The 22,359-nt window shown below is 40.2% G+C and overlaps 3 protein-coding genes and 1 long non-coding RNA gene across 5 annotated transcripts; 2 read left to right on the top strand and 2 right to left on the bottom strand.

Annotated features, from left to right (window-relative positions):
- Positions 1-40: 40 nt before the first annotated feature.
- slc25a20 (solute carrier family 25 member 20) lies at positions 41-5,449 on the bottom strand. Of its 2 annotated transcripts, XM_061688251.1 has the most exons (10): positions 5,362-5,449; positions 5,145-5,261; positions 4,383-4,475; positions 3,879-4,006; positions 3,711-3,801; positions 3,380-3,497; positions 3,199-3,271; positions 2,983-3,092; positions 2,728-2,852; positions 41-1,934 (listed from the first exon to the last, which is right to left on the bottom strand). In XM_061688251.1, exons 2-10 carry the CDS (start codon positions 5,247-5,249, stop codon positions 1,872-1,874), a joined length of 906 nt encoding a protein of 301 aa, XP_061544235.1. In that variant the 5' UTR covers positions 5,250-5,261; positions 5,362-5,449; the 3' UTR covers positions 41-1,871. The 2 variants fall into 2 exon arrangements, with proteins under 2 accessions (XP_061544235.1, XP_061544236.1); XM_061688252.1 differs by lacking the exons at positions 5,145-5,261; positions 5,362-5,449 and adding an exon at positions 4,782-5,138.
- LOC133408895 (uncharacterized) lies at positions 5,102-10,529 on the top strand. Its single transcript, XR_009769338.1, has 3 exons — positions 5,102-5,477; positions 7,637-8,804; positions 8,900-10,529. It is a non-coding gene; the product is annotated as an uncharacterized LOC133408895 (long non-coding RNA).
- Positions 6,316-17,477, bottom strand: LOC133408892 (NCK-interacting protein with SH3 domain-like). The gene is made up of 13 exons (XM_061688247.1): positions 17,109-17,477; positions 15,101-15,213; positions 14,251-14,455; positions 13,136-13,211; positions 12,507-13,006; positions 11,952-12,122; positions 11,077-11,163; positions 10,014-10,152; positions 9,849-9,929; positions 8,914-9,042; positions 8,693-8,782; positions 8,446-8,618; positions 6,316-7,781 (listed from the first exon to the last, which is right to left on the bottom strand). The coding sequence occupies exons 1-13, from the start codon at positions 17,277-17,279 to the stop codon at positions 7,557-7,559; spliced, it is 2,160 nt and encodes a 719-aa protein (XP_061544231.1). The 5' UTR covers positions 17,280-17,477; the 3' UTR covers positions 6,316-7,556.
- A 293-nt stretch (positions 17,478-17,770) lies between these two features.
- On the top strand, positions 17,771-21,371 carry ndufaf3 (NADH:ubiquinone oxidoreductase complex assembly factor). Its single transcript, XM_061687984.1, has 5 exons — positions 17,771-17,899; positions 19,052-19,247; positions 19,321-19,387; positions 19,464-19,564; positions 20,240-21,371. Exons 1-5 carry the CDS (start codon positions 17,811-17,813, stop codon positions 20,345-20,347), a joined length of 561 nt encoding a protein of 186 aa, XP_061543968.1. The 5' UTR covers positions 17,771-17,810; the 3' UTR covers positions 20,348-21,371.
- The last annotated feature ends 988 nt before the right edge of the window (positions 21,372-22,359 follow it).

The raw sequence follows: 22,359 nt of genomic DNA, 5'->3' as shown, positions 1-22,359 counted from the left end.
TGTGAACACACTTGGTAACAAAAGCAGACTCCTCCCTGTTGCACCCGTCACATTCACTTTATTGATGTCTTTATTGAACACGGCCCGTTGGAAAGTATCGACCGAAACTTTTCCCCAATTAAACCTAATGCATGTGCAATGGACACATCACAGTGAAATGATGGAAAAAGACAGGACATAGGAAAATGACTTTTCACAATGCAAGTCAACGGCATAATAGCACAAAAGTCCCATTCAATGTTGTGGTTTTGCTTCTATTTTGCACATTTCTACACAGCGACATCCATGTACAGGACATTCGAGAGACACAGTAGAAAGACAAATGTACCTTTTCCCTGATACTGTAAGTTCAAATAAGGCAGCGGTAAGGCACGACATGTTCAGCTCACTGCATCACTGCCTCACTGACACATTTCAAAAGCAAAGACTGTGACAATATTTGAGCACATTATTTCCTCATATAGTGGACCCAGCATCTATTATGGGTAAGGTGCTTATTAATGTATACTTTCCTGGTCAACCATGGATAAAATGCACAACTGTTATTTTCCACACATGATTTTTAATGGAATGGGAGAATCTATCGGGAGTCTTCTGAACTTCTGTTTCAATGCCAGTTGTTGTATTGAGTAGAAAACTGCTGCCAACAGGAGCTGCGTCATAGCGGAGATGTACGTCAAGCCCTCCGAACATTTCACAGCGAGACTGGACCACTTGCAGATATCTCCAATTCCGTTTTGCCTCGTCAAAGAGAACGGCAGATATCCGCAAGTCCGTTATTCTTATCCGCGATTGTCATTTCAAATTTGTGCAACGTCATTTCGCCTTGGGCAAATGACGTCACTTTTATCATTCGTGGTCACTCCAGATATCTCCAATTCAGTTGCAGATATCCGCTAGTGAATTACAGCTATCTGCAACTGAATTGGAGATATATGGAACTTCAGTTTGAGGTATCAACCATTTTATTCCGACTCCTCATAATTCCAGGTCAAGATATCTATAATTCACCTCAATTTAAATTATCTACAAGTCCCTTTTCAGATATGTTAAGTTTTAACGAGGCGGAACGGCATTCTCGATGTCTGTCGGTAGAATTATGACCAGTCAAAATTATGTTATGTTTTGACTAGGCAAAACTGAATTTTCTTTTGAATAGGCCAAACTGAATTACAGATATCTATAACTGTCATTACAACTACTCACATTTACGTTACCGATATCTCGCATGAAAATTCAAACTATTCAAAATGTCATTACAAAGAGTCTGAAAGATTTTTGTTGACATCGGCAACGTTAATTCTGTTTAGTTAAACATTTAAATGTTGAATTTGGTTGCCATATAAAGTACATGTAGCTCAACTTCCTATAACTGGCATCATGTTTTACTTCTTTAGACAGAAGATTGATTCAATGATTGATGATCCCCCAAGATTGTGGCGCGAGCACAGACGTGACGAGAACAGAAAGCGTCTCAATATTACGCAAAATCACCTTGAGTCCAGTACAGGAAACGTGTTGACAACCACATAGTGGCAAGAGTTCATGTGCTTTGGTAGTTCTTTAATGCCTCTGTGTCTAAAATTTCATTTCAGTTGCTACTCGTTTTCCCAAAAGGGGAAAAAAGAGAAAAAAAAAAAAAAAAAAAAAAAGAAGGAATTATAGAGAACAGCTTATTAGATAACGAACCCTGACATTAATTGAGAAAAGGCGTCTATTCGAGTGGAGGCCACTATTTGAGGAAATATGATTTGCTCTAAAACCCACTACCACAGGTTTTCAGACACAATCAAGTAGAGAATTGGACATTTGTTAAAATTATAAAGTCCCTGTGTGTGTGTACTAATAAATGCACTGCAATAACATTTTCATCACAGGTTCGGTGCCAGCCAGTTGAGGAATTTCATTGCGAGTTCGAATCCCAAGAAGCAAGCCTGAGGACACAAATGGACAAAAAATATTCAGTTTGTTTGGAACGACTTCGATTCTCATTCACACACACACACATACACACACATTGTTGTGAACAAATGTGTTGCTCCTGGTCATGCTTTAATTTGCATACTAACCATGAAAAAAATAATAATTAGTCACTTGCCTCTCTGTAAATACTGTGTTACGAAAATCACTTCAACACATCTACATGCTTAATTACTCATACTGAAAGTGGTTTCTAATATTATGTCCCTCTCAGGATCAACTGAAAGTAAGGTAAGGAATATTACATACAGCTTGTTTAACAGCAGTTCTACACCACCGCAAAGTACCGTACAAACAATAATAAACAGCATTATTATCTTGATAAAAGTTGATGGAGCTCTTGTATTGGCTCTCATTAGTAAAAAAACTAATTGAATGCTCCCTCTCCACATAAAACATTCAAACAAGACTGAGGTCGTGTTTCTAAAAAGTATTTTGAATATTATTGGAAGCCACTCTTAACACTGAGCTTAAACATACAAAAACAAACAAACAAAAGACCCTGATTAAATAATGATTCAATTAAAATGTATGGCACATAAAAGGTAAATAAAAATTGCATCTAAAAAATGTTTTAAAACAAACAGTAACTAAATATTAAACATTTTTAACTTAAAAATTAAATACAACTGAACCGTGCTTAGGCAGCGATTCTTTCACATAACGCTAGAAGGAGCCCATGTGCCACACTTTCAGAATCATTGTGCTCGATATAGTGATGAATATGACAAAAACATATAAACTCACAGCGTTTGCCGGAAAAGCTCGAAGCATGACAGCGGTGAAACCTTTATACAAGGAGCCAATGCCCTCCTCTCGGATCAGCTCGCGCAGAACATCCCGGAAGCCATTGGGATATTTTCCTTCAGGAGCTACAGTGATTGGCACACACACTAACTTTTAATCTATTTTTTTTTTCTTTACATGTTATAACAAATCAAAGCAGAGAACGAACTCAACAAAATGCTCATGCACGCATGCAACTGATTGGTAGGTGGACACCTGTTTGAAAACGAGACTTGAGCACATCGGGGGGAATTGCCACGGCCCAGTTAAATATTCCCGCCATCCCTCCAGCGAACAGCACGCTGGGAACGCTGAGTTCGTCATGACTGGGCGAGCCGGAGAACAAGAGCGAGAAGGACACAGAGAGAGCAGGTTCCGGTTACGTCTCACTTGTAACAAGGAGCTAAAGTTGGGGCCGTCGGGAGTTCTCACCTCTTCCCTGCCGGCCTGAGGAGATTCTTCAACCACTCGTATGACATGAAGTACATGCCGCTCGCAGGAACATCTGAATCGCACGCGAAAAAGTCTCCATCAGAACACGCCTGATCGTTTGAAAAGGCAACACTGATCCAAAATTAAATGGGTGAATGCGAAGCAAAACGAAGCGGCACACCTCTCATGAGGGTCAGCACGGTGCCTTTGTAGATTCCTCTGATGCCGGACTCCTTGTAGAGCTGTTTGACACAGTCCATCGGTCCGTCGTACTTCACCTTCCCGGATGACGCCTGGATCTACGCAAACGCGCGCACACACAAACATGTCCTCACATCAGGTTATTATTATTATTTATTTGTATTTTTTATTTTTATTTTTTTTAAATCGCTGATGCACTTTTTAGCTGTTTAATGAACGCCAGGAGAACAGTAAATAAAAAAAATAATTTAAAAACTTGCCAACATCCCACAGGCCCCACCTCTTAAAGGCACATGAAGAGGTTAGCTGACCTGCAGTAGACATTTGATGCGCTCGCCAGGAGTCATGATGGCCGTGGTGAAAACGCCGGACAACATGCCGGCAGCAAATAGCTGCGGATACCTGGAGGAGGTAGGCAAAATCTTCACCCGCGGTGCTCGCAAGCACCAAAATACCAGCGAGGAAGAGCGGTGACCAACGTGAGGATATCGTCGGGGCTTTTCTGCTGCAGTTTCTTGCCCAACCCGAAGCCAAAGAAACACACGGCAAACATGGGCGTGACTCCGATGATTGGGGCCGCCATGCCTTTGTAGAGCCCCTTCACTCCCTGCAAAGAGGAGGTGGAAATGGAGTTAGCACTGGGAAGCAACTTACTGAGGATAACATAGTTCCTCTCCTAAAGCCCACTGTTCTAGTAGCCCCAATTTCATCCACTTGAAAAAAAATAAATAAACATCTTCAAAGACCCTAACATGCATGTTTTTGGGTTGTAGGAAGAAGCTGGAGTACCTGGAGAAAACCCACGCAAACTCGATCTTTCAAAACATGTTATTTAATATTGCAAATATGCATTTCTACAAATAAATGCCTCACCTCTTATACACGCCTGATACTTTCTGCTGTTAATTAAAGTGGCAAAGTCTCGGCCACTATCGGAGCACATAGGTTTTTTAACCTCAAGATAAGGTTGCCTGCCTGCTCACCTCTTTTGCTAAGGTCTTTTTGAAGCAATCGATGGTCCCCACATACATGACGCTCTCGCCTGGTTTGGGCTTTGGCTGAGTCTGTAGACGCACCTGAGGGAATAATTTTGCACCAACAGAAAATAAAAAGAAGAAAAGAAGAAATATCACACTTTACAAAGAGAAACATGCTCACTTTTGATTGACAATGTAAAATTCAGTGGGAACTACCTGACTTAATCCATCACTATTGTGTCACAATCTTAGAACCATCAAAACTGTACCAAAATGCAATATAACAGCATGCAACTGTGCCAAGCACCTCATCTGGAACAGTTCAGAATCAATATGTGCTGTATCTAATAGCATGACAAAAATAAAAAAACACTCAAATTAAAACTTAAAAGACATCATACTCACCAGAGATGCTGATTATTAACTGTAGCGAGACATGGTTTGCCCTGAGCAACCAATCAGAGGACGGAAAAATGCTGACAAGTGTGGTTGGCCAGCGAGCTGGCCCTGCGAGGCTGATTGGTTAAAGAAATAGCTGCTCTAATTGAGGTTACATGGGCCAGCACTACTGATTCTGAAGGCCCAGGGCCTCTGCGGTGTGACGAGGGCACGTGAATGTGGGTCAAAGTACTGTACTGCAGTACACTCCGCTCTATTCCTCAGCAAGACGGACATTTGCAGCGAAATACAATAATTTTCCTGATCCAGCACCCGCCTTTAAGTGACAAACACGGAGCGAATGTTTTGCCGCATGCACACGTGATTTACTTTAATAGTGTCGAGGGGGTGTCCGGCAAACACGAGGCAGACGCCACCGAAACCTCCAGCGAAGAAGTTCTTCATTGGGCTGATCGGCTGCGGCTGTTTCGACATTTTGACTTTCCGCTTTGGAGATATAGTAATAGAAACAAAGACTATTAGGACGTGAGGATCAGTAGTTTGCAGTATACATGCAGCGAAACAAAACGGACGTCAGTTAGCTCACCTGGTCGGGCACAGCTATGAGCGGAAATGTCTGTCAAGTGCTTTGCCGTCTTACCGATGGACCTTTCACCTACTTGTAGACCCGGACGGATTTGACTACAACACACAGCGAGTCTGGTACGTCATTGTTTGTTGTCCGGGTTAACCACGGTTTACTTGAGCTATAACTTTATGATTGCTACCCAAGACAAATTTAAACCCTTCTCCCCACTAATTATTTATATAAAAATAAAAATTGTAATCTTTTCTCAAATTTGTTTGAAATATTATTGCGTTTGGTAACTGTAGCAATGTCTTCTGTGTATTGTATATAATCATGTTAGCAACGTAATAATGAAACAATTATTATAATTAAGTGAAAGCAAATTTATATTTAAAAAATTATAATAGAAAATGTGATACTACAAAAATATCTCCATGGTCTAGACATTTTGGTTAAATGTCACTTTTCTCAATTGTGCCACAAGAATTCCCACTAATACACGTTTATGTTTACTGATACAGTATATATATATATATATATATATATATATATATATATATGTGTGTGTGTGTGTGTGTGTGTGTATAAAAGTGCATCTAAAAATTAATATCGTAAAATTATTTTTTCAGTACACAGTTAAAAAAGTGAAACGTGTATTTTCAGATTTATGAAACAGATACTAAATACTTTTCAGAGGACAAACTACTATGCATATATATATATATATATATATATATATATATATATTTTTTTTTTTTTTTATCTTATGCAATACACTAATTTCTTGCAGTGCTAAATTTGGAATTCTCATCATCAAAATGATCAAACATAAAATCATGAAACATTTCACTCTGGGTGCTGTCAATCTATGAGTAATTATGTTATAATTAAGATTTCTATAATATTCCAAATTACTGATAGATCCGCATGTGTATTTAAATGATTGTCCCAATCTGTTAGAAACGAAACAACTTCCACTTTTAAAAAATAACTTTATTAGTTTCTTTTAGAGTTTTATTTTAGTTAAGGGGAGATGTTTATGTCTCTCACGCGTTCTGTAAACAAACACACAACTGATGAATGGATGTTTGAACACAACACAAAAAACATCAGATATGACTGCAAGATTATGTCAACTGTTTTAAGGGATACGTTTCCAGACAAAAGAACCGTGTCACAGACAAAACAAATAAAATAAAAATAAAACCCTCCAGATATATTAACTTGTAAAATCAAGAGAACAACCCCAATGACAACACAATGTAAATAAAACAAGGGCATTTCTTTCTGTTAAATTATTATCCAAGATGAATTTCAGTGGCTATGAAATGCAAAGCAGCAGCGTTCGCTCAAGAATAACTGCAAAACATCAGCCAACGCTACAAAGCTGTATTGCAGGCGAAATGCAGCATTGTGGATTCAAATGCTCCATTTTTTTAATGATATAAAGCCACCGAGGCTCGCTGAGGCTTGACGAGCTTCGTATAAGTGAGCACACAAGACAAGCTACTCTGCTCAAAGCTTTCTTGTGATATGTGCAAGGAACAATCAACCTGTTTATCTTCTTCTACTTGATTTTAGTGACGTTTCTGTCTTAGTTTGATGAAGTAATGACGCACCTTGGGGTTGTGTGAATGAAGTATGTGAAGTCAGTTTTAATAGAATATACTCTTTTCTGTAAGGAAAATACTGCTTTGAGTGACACACATACATTTGCCCCCACTAATGGGAAGCAGTCATTATATATGGCACTATTGCAATTGGTTGAGTGCATTTTGGTTATAATATGGTCTACGCATGTTTTCTGTTACTTTAAAAATAAAATTGTACGCATTTGCTAAGGTTCATTATTGCTCACAAGTCAAACAGCATGTTATATTTTGGCCTACATTTCGGTATATCGGTAGCTATGACCTGTTTTTGCGCATTTGTTTTTTTTCCTCATTCGATCATCAAATCACATCATTCTCAAATAAAAGTAATGAATTCTACCACATCTCGTGCATGCTGCAGCAGTGGACAAAAAGTCCAAGGAAACACTGGCATACTGTAAGCGAACAGGGCATCAGTTGCGCCTCCCTGCAGCGGACTACAGTGTGTGATATGCGTGACACTGACACCGGTCCGAGAAAGTCATATTTCCCATCTGCGGCATTGAAGTGGTGGGGGTTAAAAGATATTATTTTCCCTAGCGGTGATACTGCGATGGTGAGTTAGTCTTGACCCGCGCTGATCTGCGGGAACTCCTTGTAGATCTGCTGCACAATGAGCTTATCCATCTGTTTGGCTGTAGCGCACCCTTCATCCTCCCCGGGGTCTTCCTCCTCCCCGAGAATCCTCTGCAGCGCTCCTTGCAGGTCAGAAAGGCGGTGACGGTGCTCCAGGTAATCCGTAGAGCGCACGATGGAGTGCATGAGGGAGAGGTACTCCATGCGGAGCTTTCGATGAAGATAGTGAGAGAGAAGAACATTTATGTGACAATTTTCACAGAAAAATCTTCTCTTGCTGGGTAACACACAGTGAATCCAGAAAATGAACCACTTTTTTACAAGATCAGACATTTCTGATGCAAAAATAAGACCATGACACATTATTTATTTATGTTGAAAAAAAATTTGAATTATAACCTGTAAAAGTCAGTAAAAACAAAAAACACACATTCAGTCTTTTTAGGTAGAATGACATATCTTGGCTTGCGCTGTTAAATTATCGAACATTAAAATAGTTTTTCCTCATAGTTTTAATAATGATAATAAATTTAATTGCTTTTGACAATAACTCACACGGTTATACTGCCTTGAAGTGAGGTGTTAGGAGTCACGTTTTACTTCACTTACCAAATATAATTCATTGCTCTATAAAGGGCCTAGTTTGAAGCTTGATTCTAAAAATAAGAAACAAATATACTGTGTAAGACTCCATTTATTTCCCGAAACAGTTACTTTGAAGCTTGAGTCTAAATACCACGGTAAAACCTTCTCTTTTCCTATAACATTCAAATTTGAATCAATTTTATGAGCTTAAGTGTTTGCCTGAAAACACAAGCAGCCTATGGAATGATCAAAGTGATGTTAAGCATCTTTGAGTGTCCTCCCAGGTCACCTTGTCTCCGGGTGAAAGGTCAGAGATCTGCCGCACGGCTATGTCAATCATCACCATCATGTCGGTACGGTAGAAGATGTCGGCCGTCTCTCGACTGGCAAAGACGTCCTGCAGAAACTTGAGCACGGCGTGAGGCGCGGGCGGCATGTGCTTGAACATACACACGGGGTCATCTGCAGAGGAGTGAACGCACAGAGACGGTCGTGTGGAACACAGGAGGACGGACGGGAACAAAACAAGCACGTACCTCCTCGGTTGAGCAGCAGCAGGACCTTCTCGGTCAGAATCTTGACGTTCTTCTTCTTCAGCTGCTCCATGATGACGTTGCTGCTCGGCGCTGCATGACAAAAACATTCCAGGTGCATCTCAATAAATTACAATCGATTTATTAATTTACTAATTTATGAAAATAAACAGCTCTATTGCGAATGTTAATGGTGACAAAATGTGCAAGCTGTCAGCGGTCACCTGTGTGGTGAAGGTTGAAGGCCAGCACGAGGTTGAGGAAGAGGTCAGGCAGCTGCTCCGTGGGGTCACAGGGATGTCCGTCCTCCACCACATTCAGCAGGAACTGCACAAAGTCGCCATTCAAGTGCTCTGAAAGCGAGGCGGAAGAGCACTGCGTCAACAGGACACCAGACACTGTGCTTTTTTGCAACACTGTCACACTTCAGCATCCTTGTACTTTGGCACATGTTAACTTGCCCAAACACGGATTCACAAAAACATTTGGAAATGTGTCTTGTCTGGACCATTACATTGTAGAGTGCACACTGGGGCGCAATGTCACAGGATTTAGTTATTAATTGGGATTACATTTATTTATTGCATTTTCTGCAGCAGACTGTATACAAGGTATATGTGGGTGACAACCTATAAAACAGTAAATACAAGGATAGCTGTACCATTAAATAGGATTCCATTACATTCAGATTTTTATGTGCAACTCCACAGTGTTATACAATTCATGGTTCCTCTGAATGCATGCTGTACAGGTATAACTATGTGTCTGACAAAGTATCTTGTTTGAAAAAAGGAGGAAAGAAATTGCTAGATTTTGTTTTTTTTCTGATTACAATGGCAAATCTCTCGACTTATTTCAAGTGAAATTTTGCAAGTTGAAACAAACATTGTCTAAAAACAAGTTACTTTTTCACAAGATGTCTTTTTTAAGTGTGATTAGTCTTATTTTAAGTGTAATCAAATTAGTTTTGCCTAGAAGTAAGACAAATATCCTTAGAAGATTGAGTTTCTGTAGTGTACTTACTGTTTTTCATCTGATTGCTTTATATTTATGGCCTAGAAGTCCTTAATACCAATATTTACTGTAATGATGACTTTTACTGAACTCTGTCAGAAACGGAGATGTCCGTGTACATACTCATCATCAACAAGTGCCCTACCATAGTGATGATATGGCACCTGTTCCCCCATTGAGAAAATCATAGTAAGTACCAAGGCTGTGTAACACATCTTCTGATGCTCTGAGCAATGAGAAACAAAGAGACAACACAAATGAGTCATGAATATGTGTACCGTACATACGAGATCACTAAAGCAATAATAACCTTGCGTGTCCGTCTGTAAGTCCCTGGCGAGCTCCATAGGGAGGATGGAGTTGAGGAGGCTGGAGATGAGCGCAGCATCCAGACTGCACATGGCGCCAAACACTTTAAGCAGCAGCAGCCGCAAAGACACTCGAAGCTCCTGCGAGGTCAGACTGATTTGTCACTCGTGGTTCTCCGAGATGATTTTGAAGCGTATCAACAACGGGATGAGGGAGGAAGCCAGTGGACAAGGAGGACATACACGTACCGCCTACATATCTGATGTGGCATCTGTAAAGCTGATGTTCATGGTGGAGGATTTTGTTTTTATATTACTTGTAAATATAAATGCATAGTAAATACATTATACAAACTATAATACAGTACATAGGACCCCCACATACTCACGGTTCGGCACCCGCGGATACACATTTGCTGATTTTTTTCTCTCAATATTTTTCCACCTTTTTCTTTCTTTTCGGGGGGGACCAACCCCCAAACACTTATTGGTGGCTTATCCCTGCTTATTCAAGAATTTTGGGGGGGTTTAAAGAAAAAGATAAATGAATTTTATATATATATATATATATATATATATATATATATCTTGAGATCGAGAGAATATTGCCAACCCGGGGGTACCAATATTTTTTTGCATGATTGTCTTGTCTATTATATGTATTTGTAAAAAAAATAAATAACTATTCTTCTCTCACTATTTTGGCATTTAGCAAACAGAAATATTTTGGTAATCCTAATTGACCTAAAACAGGAACGGGTTAGTCTGATTTCATGTGAGACAGACAAGAAAAAAAAAAAGCATATTGGCACCCCTGTTTAATATTTTTGAGCACGACTTTTCAGTGAAATTATAATGAGTGTCAATTATTCGCTATTCGAGGGGGGCGGGGCCAGGCCAGACAGCATATGTAAATAATACCTCAGTAAATGTACATAATTAAAAATGAAAATAAAAGTTAAAAAAATAAAATAATAATTATATTGTACACAATATTATTATATTAATATTATTATATACAATAATATAATAATATCAGGTTAGAATCACAAAGGTTCTTCTTACCATCTGATAATAGGAAACCAGAGAGAGCACATTCTCATAGTCGCTGGCCTTGCACATCCTTTTACACACCCCAGGATCTGCATCAGTCTACAAAAAAAAACAAAAAACAATTATTATGTCCATCACCAATAATAAACAGTGTTTCTCTTCATAATCTGTTGACTGGATGAGGTCCCTGAACACATCAGAGGATCTTTGGGTGCATTAAAAGCTTGTCTGATCCTCCCACGTTGATTGGGGGTTTTAGTCAGCAGGAAAATGCCAACCCAAAAGATTTGGCAGGCTGTCATTTAGACTGAGTCAGTCTTTAATAACATGGTCGGATCTGTAAACTGGCCTGTCTGATCCCGTCAGACATGTCTGGTATTTCCAGCGGGATCTGGATGGGTGTCCTGTGTGGGGATTATATGTTCATCTGACTGAAATGTTTTTATTACACTGTACAGGCAACAATAGTTGTAGCAACAGGGGAGTAACTTTGCTGGGCTTCGCTTCGTTTGAAAACTCAACACTAACACTATAGCTCACTAGAAAAACACTTTTGTGGCATTTTAGGGTGCTATAAAAATTGGAAATAGGCGCTTTTATTTTCAGCAAATAGTTATTTAATATTTCTTTTTGTTTCTTCTTTTTTCTGGGGGGGGGGCAACACCAAAAATGCTTCTTGGCAGTTTATTCCCTCTTATATAAGATTTTTTAGGTTGACAGAGTCGATATATTTTTTTCCTACTGCAACTATAATGGCTGATAATTATCCTCAAATTTTCGCTGTCCGCATTCCAGCCAAGTCCCTATTGTCCCAAGAATAGCGGGGGTCCACTTTACTCCTCTCATGAAGCCATTTACAAACATACGTTGGATTTCATGCGCCTTACCAGTATCTTGAGGAGCTCCTCGAGGTAGCACGCAATGAGGGCGTGGTCTTCGTGGAGCGCCCAGCTCCGCTGCTGCGAGTCATCGCGGTGGCGGGCCAGGTCGCCGAAGATGACTTCCAACCGCTGCTCGTCGTGACACACCTGACCTCGTGGCAGCGCAGCACCCAGGTCCTGCACGGACATCAAGAGTAATATGTATAATACGCTTTTAATGTGTTTGGATGCTCTGTCAAATGTAATTAGAGCCAGTAGTAATGTGTTGTGCTTATGTATGATCTTGTTACATCTTGTTCTCTTGGAACCGCAAGTGACAAATGTTTAAGCCTTGGCGGAGGTCAAACGTCTCTTGTATCAAGTTTGACCTGCGCCAAGCGGAGCTTCCAAGAAACGAGTGAATGACATGATAAACCCCCCCCCCCCCCCCCCCCCACACACACACACACACACACATTCACACACACACTTTCTCACAGCTAAAAGCAGCTTGAGCTGTAACTCTAAACAGCCTTCGTGTTCTCTCTTGAGCGTACGTGACGCAATGAAAGCATGTCTAACCTTGCTCTCCACCAGCGACAGGAGAACTCGCTCCAGGGCGGAGGTGGAGTGAGGCAGGCTGGTCTGCAGGTGGCCCACCACCACCCCGACGGCGACCCGCGACAGCTCGTAACTTAAACCCGTGTTCTTCCGCACCAGCTCGATCAATTCGGCCCCGATGGTCGGGGGAACCGGCTCCGAGGAAGCGGGGCTGCCGGGGGGGCTTTCGGCAACAGACGGCGGGGCGACCGGCCACTCGCCCTCCGGCTGCTCCTCCTTGGCAGCGGGAGGCTGCGGGGGCTGCGGGGCCGGGCTCTTTTTGGCCGGCGCTGACTGAGCGGGGGTGTCCGGAGGCAGCGCGGTGGGCTTGACGCGGGACGGTACGGGGGGGGGCGGGGTGCTGGAAACACTTGGCAGGCTGACGTCGGAGGACGCCGCAGATTCTAAAGACGTGCTGCTGATTGTGAGGGAGGGAACAGGGGACGGAGGGAGCGAGGACAATCTGTTGGGGACGTCCGGCTCTGCGGGAAAAGAAAGAGAGAGAGCTCCAGTTACACAGATGGAGCCGCCTACGAATAGAGTGCTTTTCAGCAGAGCTTGATTATCCTCATATAGTCGCAGGTGACAAATCCATGCCGCCGCACGCTGACCTGGACGCCGGATGTTGCGTTGTTTCTCAGGTGGTGGCGGCGTGATTGGAGCAGCGCGTCGAGGTTGCGGGGGCACCTGCACGGAGGGATGCAGGCCAGGATGAATGAACACGAAGGCTGATCGGGTGAATTCAACTGTACATTTCAACAAACAAACATTGCTGCAAATACTGTGAACCAGATTACAAATTAACGCAATAGGTAAAAATATGCAATATGGATAGACCATTAAAAATAGCTTCTTTTATAGTTTTACCCCTCCCAAACACATTTAAAAAAATGTAAACACGTTGGAAGCATATTTGAACACATACGCAAATTGCAAGCATAAACTGTAAAGAAAATACAGAACGTATTGCAGTGTTTGTTTATTTGATAACTGCCTTTACTAGGCGGGGCATGGTGGGGTTGCGTGTGACATTGATGAGTCTGTGTGTGAGTGTCTGAGCGTGAGCTGTGGCAGACAGCAGCTCCTGCGATGATGTGATATTTGTTTTTTTTTATGTTTTACTGTTCTCCCGGCGTTCAATAAACAGCTGAAAAGTGACCTGTGCTCTCCTTTCCCGCATGTGAGGTCATTACAGTAAGTATATGGTAAAAAGCCATTAAAAATGATCGCTTAAAGAAAACATACGCCAACGATTAATCGCAATACTGCAGGGAACACTGTACATCAGCTTTGTTTTGTTTTTAATTAATCAAACTGTACATTTGTACCAAACAAATACTGTAACTTACTTTAAAAGTGTTGACTCTTTAGTTAGAATATATTTCAAATTTCCGCGTTTGTGGGTTTGCTGGATTGCCCAAAAACTGACATGAGAGATATGATATCGGCATTCTTATCAATGTACAGTATAAAGTGAACGTACCAGGCAAATTAAAAAATATTGTAAAAGCTACACAATGAAAATTCACCCTTTGCATCATACTGAGAGGAATTTAGAATACAGTATTTTGCCCCCAATGAAAAACCAAATTGGGTAATTTGATGATGGCACCCTGGTATGGAATCACTACTTGTAAAAGTTAAATGAGTTGCATTAACATGTTTGTATGTAGGATGGAAAAGCATGTGCTTTTGTGTTGTGCCAAAACTGAAACATTAGTGTTACCTGATAAAAGCCCGGCTCTCCATGCATGCTGTCCATGCTTCCTGATAAGGGGACACCTCCCTGCCGTCCGTAGTCTCGGTTAAGGCCATTGGGCAGCGGAGGAGTGTGACTGAGAGATATTTCACTGTTGGATGCCGGGAGGCCTTGCGAGTGTCCCGATATGCTCCGCCGTGCAAGCGTCTCCTTTCTGTGATGGATCAACTTTCTACAACAGAAGGACCAACTCATTAGAAATCCAATGTGTGCCATTGTGGAAATGTTGACGCTATTCTGCGACAATAGATTCTTTTTTGCACACATGCGCAACCACATTATCTCAGTTGTTTATTTTTACTTCCCCTCTCAAAAAGATTGTTTTTTGTTTCTAGTTTACAGGTTATAGGTCACATTATGGTGAGAATTGTTATCTTGTTCTCATTTTTCTTATATACATATAAAAAAAAAAAAAAAACCTGCCATTTGAACAGGGGTGTGTAGACTTTTTTTATATCCACTGCACTTTTGCTTGTTTCACAGTTCAAAATGTTAAAGGTTTGACCCTGGAGCAGATTATTTCAATTCGCATTATTTCTCATTAGAAAATTAGTTACTCTGGTGTATGACTTGTTTTCAATCCCACAAAGTGTTTAAGGGTGTGATCATAGGACATGAAAGCAAGCAGTTTTACGTGTCAATGACATTGCCTCTGAGCATGTACCTAAGTGTAGCTTATAGCCACTAGAGGAGAAAATGTCATGGAATGTGAGGAGTCCTATTGAATACAGTACTGTCAAGTCCTCAGTTTCATTTCCCATTTCTAAGCAAGAACACGCCATTGAAGGAAAATACTCCTGTAAACATTTCTACTCACTGAAGGACATCGCGTTGTTCCAGATTGTATTTTCCTCCGTTCTTTAAGGCAACATTGTGGATGCCTTCAATGGCTCTATCAATGGACTGCAACACTTCATCCTGCTCGGGAGCCTGGCCAAAAGAAAGGAAAATAAAAGAAACAGAAAATAACGAGCTGTAGAAATTAAATATTTACTCATGTTTGCATGAAAACACAACACAGTAAAATTCTCGCCTATGGCTGTGTATTGTGCGTGTGTGTGTCTGTTTGTGTGTGTTTGAGACTGGAGGAAGGAGAAACTGGGTCAGTTATCTAACAAAAAACAAAAAAGCAGCCTTTCAGTCAGTGTCACACATGCTCAGCAAGACTCCAAATTGGAGCTCACTGAAGCTCCACAGCAAGTGTGGAGGGAGCATTCATTCCTGAGTGGCGCAGGTCACATGCCGGGACTAGTTCACTGATGAATGGGTCCCCAGAAGAACACAAATGTGGGAGAGACCGAGTGTATAGAAAAGCTATATAGTCTATCCCAGATGACTTTGGGTTCGAGGCGGCCTACACCCTGGACTGGAGGCCAGTTAATCACAGGGTACATATAGAGACAAACAACTATACCCACTCACACCTAAAGATAACTTACAGTCTTAAAAAAAAATAATATGCATGTTTTTGGAAAGTGGGAGAAAGCCGGAGTACCAAGAGAAAACCAAGCACGCACTCGGAGAAGATGCAAACTTCATACTGAAATGTGACAACGGAGATTGCAACCTAGATTTCCTGACTCATCCGAAATAATACAATGAATTACTTTCTTTTCATTTTTAAAAAATGTATAAATAAATAAAGTGAATCTGGTACCCATCCATGTGTACCGATTAAAACTACAACTATACCACTAACAAACTAACATGTACAGTTTAGAAGAGTGATTCTCAAAATGTGCTACGAGTAGAACTTAGTGGTATGTGAAAGAATCACAGAATTAAATGTTAAAACTGTGCATATTGTTACATTGGTTGAAGTAATTTTTTCAATCCAGCACAGTACATTTTATTAAGTATAGTTCAGTTGTATTTCAGTTTTAAGCACAATACATTAATTAGAATTTAATCTTTATAGAACTGTTTTTAAAATCATTTAGGTACATGTATTTTTATTCAATTTTAAGTGCAATAGATTTTATTTAAATTATGATTAAGGTACAGTTTACTCATAAATTTACAGTGGCTCACAATTATATTAAATATACTTTTTAGGAATAAAACCCATCTATTTTTTTGTTAATACTCCACCACTGTATTTTAATGTTGGTCATTATGGTAGTTCTTGGGGAGCCAAAAGTATATATATATATATTTTATTTTATTTATTTATTTATTTTTTTAGGTTGTATGTGGTGAAAAAAGATTGACAACCACTGGTGTAGAAGAGGGATGGATGGGATAAATGATTTTAAAAAATGTAATGAATGCATCAAATGGAATGCATCTACTGCACATCAATTTCTTCTGATCAGATTACAACAACACAACTAATCTGGCATTCAGTCTGATTTTGCATCTTTTTTTTAAACCTTGAATTCCTTGCTTAATTTTCCTCATTCATTTTTATTGTCAAACTCCTTAATTCTGGTATTCAATACCAGCATCAACAATAGCAAGACTCAGAGCAAAAAACACAATTATAATAAATAAATACTATGCATACTTTTCTGTACTGTACTGTATTTCCCTCACATTTCCATCCTTCGAACGATATTTTCCAATTCCTCCATCCATATTATTATTACAATACTGGACATGCCTATCTATTTATTTTAGACATATTTTCGTACTCTTTGAATTTATTTCATATATTCTAACAGAGAGATAGATGGGTAACAATTGTGATTTTCACTGAGCATCAATGACAATAAATAAATCCCTTGAAAGTAGTCCTGATGCATCCCAACCCCTCCCATGAATGATCCACAGTGGATGTGTTCATTCGCCACATTTCTCCAGAATGGGACCGTGGTGATGTTTACCTGGATCTTTTCGATATACGACGAGGGGATGTAGCCGGTCTCCCCGGAGCTGCATCGGGAGCCCAGCCACCAGTGTTTGTTGCTCCTTTCCAGGATTAGGAAGCTCTCTCCGGCCGTGAAGCGCAGCGAGTTGGGCTCCGCCGATCGGAAGGCGTACAGGGACCGGTACATGTTGTTGCTCAACACTTGGACGCCACGAACGGAAGCCGAACAGTAAGGAAAACCTTCCTGGGCTGATAATGAGTCCCTGAGAGGGAATCAGTGCCGTTTTGGGGGTGTTTTGAAAGAGGCTAGGAGGGAGGCATGGTCCCGGTGGATCCCTGCTGTCTATTTCCAAAGCAGCTCAGATCAGATCACCTGACCTGTGGCTGTTACCGCTCAGTGTCGCTAGGGGCGCTCTTGTGAATATATACACGCCCCTAGGTTTATTAATCTAAAGCAGAGCCACTCGTCTTCTTAATTGTTTTATTTGTGGAACTGAGCAGAAGTACAGCATACACCTATTTAAATGTATCTTCCTATTGTTCTAAAACAAATCATTTTAATCCTGTATTATGTGAATATACTGTATATTGATATATCTATAACATATTATGTGTGCTTAAAAAAGATTCATCGATCGATTTGTTTGCCTTACACGGTTAACCGGAAGAGATGGTCGGCGTCACACTGATTACCTTCCTCCGCACCGCTACTGTCACCATGGCAAGTGTGGTTTGTGCCAAAATGCTCCTTCAGAGATCATTGCCAAGGTTAATCGTTCCCTCCAGAACAACACCTGCTTCCCTCAGGTATGACTCTATTTTTTACACTCATTTTTAAAAAAAGGTTTTTAGGCATGCGCGAGAAAGAATTCAATTTCACGGGGTCATTTAGTCTTTTCCCAGTGGGAAGTCGGAACTCGTCTCAGTGTTATAAAACTCCTGAAAAATCGCCGATTAATGTATATATTTTTTTGCGATTTTAGGGTAACGAAAATGTAAGAAAATACGTTCCAATCTTTTAAGAATTGTAATACTTTAAAATAGATCCTCGGGTGGATTTAAATGCTTTCTAATGTTAAGGGTCTGCCATAACCCTTTATCAACTAATTTTGCTGTGATGCGTCAATGCAGTAATCAACAATGTGGTGTCAAAAATAACTAAACTTAAAGTTGTTTTACTTGTAGCCTAAATATTAACTTTAACTCAACTTTGTATGAATGTGCTTAATTTAGATTGACGTTCTAACTGGCATGAATATCTTAATTTTAGATGATTTTTTTTTTGAAAGAATGCATTTAGACGTAATACTATTAATTGTATGACAAAATTACGATCAAATCTGTACACACACACACACACACACGTTGTGTGCTGTACCTTTTTTTTCTTTTACACCTGCCTCTTCTTTCAAATTCCTTCTTCCAATAAAGAGCATGTATGAATGGATGTTTTATGTCTCTATGTTTCATGGTTTGTTTGATTGTTTTTGTAACAGAGTGCTCTAGGAAAAGTCATTTCAGCCTTCCACACTTATTGAGGACTGACAATAAAATGCTACAATACCACACCATGCTGAGTCTCATAGTATTTAAGTAGATATTAAGTACTTATTGATAGTGTAATAAATTTAGTAAATACAATCATCCAAACATGGTTGAGTGTGTGCTATGACAGATCACAATCATTACTTATGTGTCTCTGCCTCCATCTTGTGGAGCTCAAAGTAATTACATTCCTTGGCCAGTTCACCTCCCCGATATATATAAGGTCCAGTTCTCTTCAATCTTGTATTCCAACCTGCTCTTGTTCCTTCAATCGTCAGGAAATTAGTCAGATTTGTATCATTCCAGTACCAATAATTCAAGCCAAACAAACACAAAGTGGTGACTAATGTAATAAAATTCCAACATTGTTTTCACGTATGTAATACGGGCCTGTTGTCTCCATGTTTCTCGCAGTCCGTCTCTGTCCCGGGGTCACCGTTTGGGCCCGAGTGATGACGAGAGGTATCAGCGTACCACGGTTTCGGTTATGAAGAAGGAGCAAGGGAGCGGCATCATGATCCACAGCTACAGCTCTCAAGGATTTAACATTGATGGCAACAAAGTGTTTGGGCCCTGCGCAGTGTTGCCTCCTTCTATCCTGCAGTGGAAGGTGCACTAAAATCACATTGCACTCCATTGAATACACTTCGTGGTCATTGTGAAATGTATTTAATACGTTGCAGGTTGGGACTTCTAAAGATATCACAGAAGAAAGTGTTTCACTTTTCCATATGATTGTACCCCAAATTGGTAACAATTCAAGTTTATCAGTTCGCAAGTTCTACTAAGATACTGCGTGTCATGTGTCCTATAATCCTTTTTGCAGAGATTCTCGTTCTGGGCACTGGTGAACGGCTTGAACGCATTCATCCCTCCGTTTTGGCTCTTCTTAAGCGCAAACGCATTGCTGTGGAGGTGCAAGACACGGTAAAGCTCACCCATCAAAGGGATAAGAACATTCCAAGTTGGCTTCTGTGGGGATGTTAAGATGGGGTATTTGGGATAGACATTCCATTTGGACACTTAACCGAAGAATTAGTGGTAGGCAGGCAGGTAAAGGTACTCTACTTAATTGATTCCATAGGAAATTATGAGAGTTAATAGGAATTAGTTAGCCGTTCTAGGCAATCTATTATTCTTTATCATGTAGAACCATAGATACAAATAAATGAATAAAAAAGCTACTAACATTTTTTTGTTGTCATAAGCAGACTTGCATGCATTGTCATTTTATTATGATTTATTTTTTCATTTATGGAACCATAATCTGTTTCTTCCAATAAACAACAACACAAAAACTGATTTTGATTAAAATAATCACATACACTTACTATCATCTGTATCATAAATGGGCCTGAACTGACTTGTTCTGTTTATTATGCAACATATTTTCCCAACCATTGTACAAGTTCCTTCTGATGTTATTTCAGTTTATTCCCATTCATTCCTTTAAATTTGTAATTCCCCAGAACCCTAATCCCGGTTTCCTGATTGCATCTTCACTGTATTTTATCGTTTAAGGTTTGAAGTAGAAAACTGCTTAAATTTCATATCCAAATAATCTTTGCATCTCTACTGTTTTGTTTTTGTTTTGTTTTTTAGCCAAACGCATGTGCAACATTCAACTTCCTGATAAGTGAGAACAGGATAGCGGCCGCTGGTCTGATCCCTCCTTGCGCCAGCAGGGCGCTTGAGGTGAAGCAGGAGTAGGTGAACATGCCTAAAGCACGGCTAAGGACTGTTTCCAGGAGATAGAGGTTCATGAAGCATCTTCAGCCCGTGTCATACTTTAGTCACCAAGCTGCTCTTCTCTGATCTTTGTATGAACCTCACCTATCGGCCGTCATCTGAAACGAGACTTGATGAGCTGAAATGTCGCTGCTTCAAAAACTCACTTGAAATCAGTTGAACATTTATTTGTAAGACAGCACTGATGGCATAATGTGTGACATTTTGCTTGTAAATAAACCATGTGTTATATGTCTAAATTATATATTTAAAAGTGTTGTAAGAGAACGATTTGTACTAAGTTGTTTCTGTTATAGTGGCTTAAAGGTGTTAGACAAGCATAAGGTTGGCTCTGTTTGTGCTGCTAAATTGCTCCCATTCATTCAGTAATTCTGCATTGAACGCTAGATTTCTATTTATAATGCACACATGCTTTGTATGGAAATAGTCGCTGTATAGACATGCAGTGCGTACTGTATAGCGACTGTTGTAGTGCCTGTGTGGCTGTGTCACAGTTTGGCGCCCTTAGTCACCGGTGCGCTCTCCCAGTGTATTTCCATTTACCGCTCCACTCTGCCAGGCAGTCACACCCGCCTATTTGAGGTTCTCCGAATGACTCATTGTCAGATTGTTCGCAACGCGCCCATACAAGACACTGCTGCACTTTTCCTTGGGTTGACCTACGGTTGTCGACCCTGTGTGCCCCTAATCTTCCTGCCTTGACGTTCTCCCGAGAATCCCCTCGGTCTTCAGCCCCTGAGCATGAATTCCACCTTAACACATTTGGCTTTCCCCTTGGTTGTTTGCTGTTCTGCTACAATGGCAACTAAGTGTGAGTTTCCCCGTCCTGTTATCAGTGGATGACGGAGCATTACATGACCTGGCCTCAAACCCACATCTTCAAAGACTATCTAGAGTTTGAAGTTAACTGTGTTGTTACTGACCAGTTCGTTGTTGGACTTTTGGAAGTTATTAAAAGCCAATTCCATCTAGTTTTTGTGGTCCGGTTTACTGCATTTGGATTCTACACACACCCGTACCAATATATGCCTAGCTATCACATTAGCTATACGTGTATAACAATTACCTCCCACACAGTCTATAAATGTATACTGTACCACTTAACAATGTCAGTATTCTTATTAATAGTTTAATAGTTTCTAAATGACTTTAACACTTTGTCAGCTACAAGTCATTAGAGAAGAACAACGAGTGTCACCTCCGTTTGAGAAATAGTGAGCCTACTTTGTCCATTTGTTACCTCTAAGGACAATTGTTATATCGTATTTTAAATAATAATAAGTCGTAGGAGCTCATAAATACTGCAGAATCAAACACTTTCACTATCAAAGTAGATCATTTTAAAGTGTGGCGGTAGCTTGAACTTGCCAAATAGTGAACAAACACTTTTTGTTATCCAGTTATGGATCATTTTCTTAAAAGGAATTTATAATGTCATTAGTAATCTATTAAGTACCATTTTTTAAAACCATAAGGGTATATGTATTATTGTAAAGAGGTTCCAAATGTTTGTATTTTTTTTTTTTTTTTTTTTTTTAAACTCACAAAAAAGATGCTCAATACTCTCTGCTTGCAAAAACAACTTTCTACCTCTGTCGCTCATGTCAACTGTCCTTGACTTGATAAGCGTCTTATGGTCGCCCTGCAGCAGCACAGGCTACATGCAGCATGTGACATCATTTAAAGGCTTTGGCCTTGTCACGTAAGCTGCGACAGAAGCGATTAATCCTCTGCATTCATCTCTCATCATCGCAGGCCTTTGTGCGCAGTGCCCTCGTCAGTCTTTCAACTCCCTGTTGTGTTGGTTGTACCTACTGCAACCACTTTTTCCCCCTTCACTGACTACCTGAAAAAACATTTGCGTTCAGTAGTTTTTTGCAGTAATTATTGGGTGTATAAAATCAGCAAGTTCACCTTAAAACAGCCATTTTCTTATGCTATATTGCTTTGCAATAAGAAAAACAATCAACTCT

The sequence above is a fragment of the Phycodurus eques genome, chromosome 10 (assembly GCF_024500275.1).
Source record: "Phycodurus eques isolate BA_2022a chromosome 10, UOR_Pequ_1.1, whole genome shotgun sequence".
NCBI lineage: Eukaryota > Metazoa > Chordata > Actinopteri > Syngnathiformes > Syngnathidae > Phycodurus > Phycodurus eques.
Note: the sequence above shows the minus strand (reverse complement) of the source record. Positions and strands in the feature narration are given on the sequence as shown.

Bases quoted from the DNA above. Each gene is read 5' to 3' on its own strand.
- LOC133408892 (XM_061688247.1), bottom strand. From the start codon at position 17,279: ATGTACCGGTCCCTGTACGCCTTCCGATCGGCGGAGCCCAACTCGCTG. The intron at 13,007-13,135 runs GTCAGCGTGCGG...CTTTTCCCGCAG, and splicing joins ACGCAACATCCGGCGTCCAG to AGCCGGACGTCCCCAACAGA. The intron at 8,619-8,692 runs GTACGTGCTTGT...ACTCCTCTGCAG, and splicing joins GCTGCTGCTCAACCGAGGAG to ATGACCCCGTGTGTATGTTC.
- ndufaf3 (XM_061687984.1), top strand. From the start codon at position 17,811: ATGGCAAGTGTGGTTTGTGCCAAAATGCTCCTTCAGAGATCATTGCCA. The intron at 17,900-19,051 runs GTATGACTCTAT...TGTTTCTCGCAG, and splicing joins ACAACACCTGCTTCCCTCAG to TCCGTCTCTGTCCCGGGGTC. The intron at 19,248-19,320 runs GTGCACTAAAAT...AATACGTTGCAG, and splicing joins CTTCTATCCTGCAGTGGAAG to GTTGGGACTTCTAAAGATAT.
- slc25a20 (XM_061688251.1), bottom strand. From the start codon at position 5,249: ATGTCGAAACAGCCGCAGCCGATCAGCCCAATGAAGAACTTCTTCGCT. The intron at 3,498-3,710 runs GTCAGCTAACCT...GCGTTTGCGTAG, and splicing joins GCATCAAATGTCTACTGCAG to ATCCAGGCGTCATCCGGGAA. The intron at 2,853-2,982 runs GTGTCCACCTAC...CAATCACTGTAG, and splicing joins CAAGTCTCGTTTTCAAACAG to CTCCTGAAGGAAAATATCCC.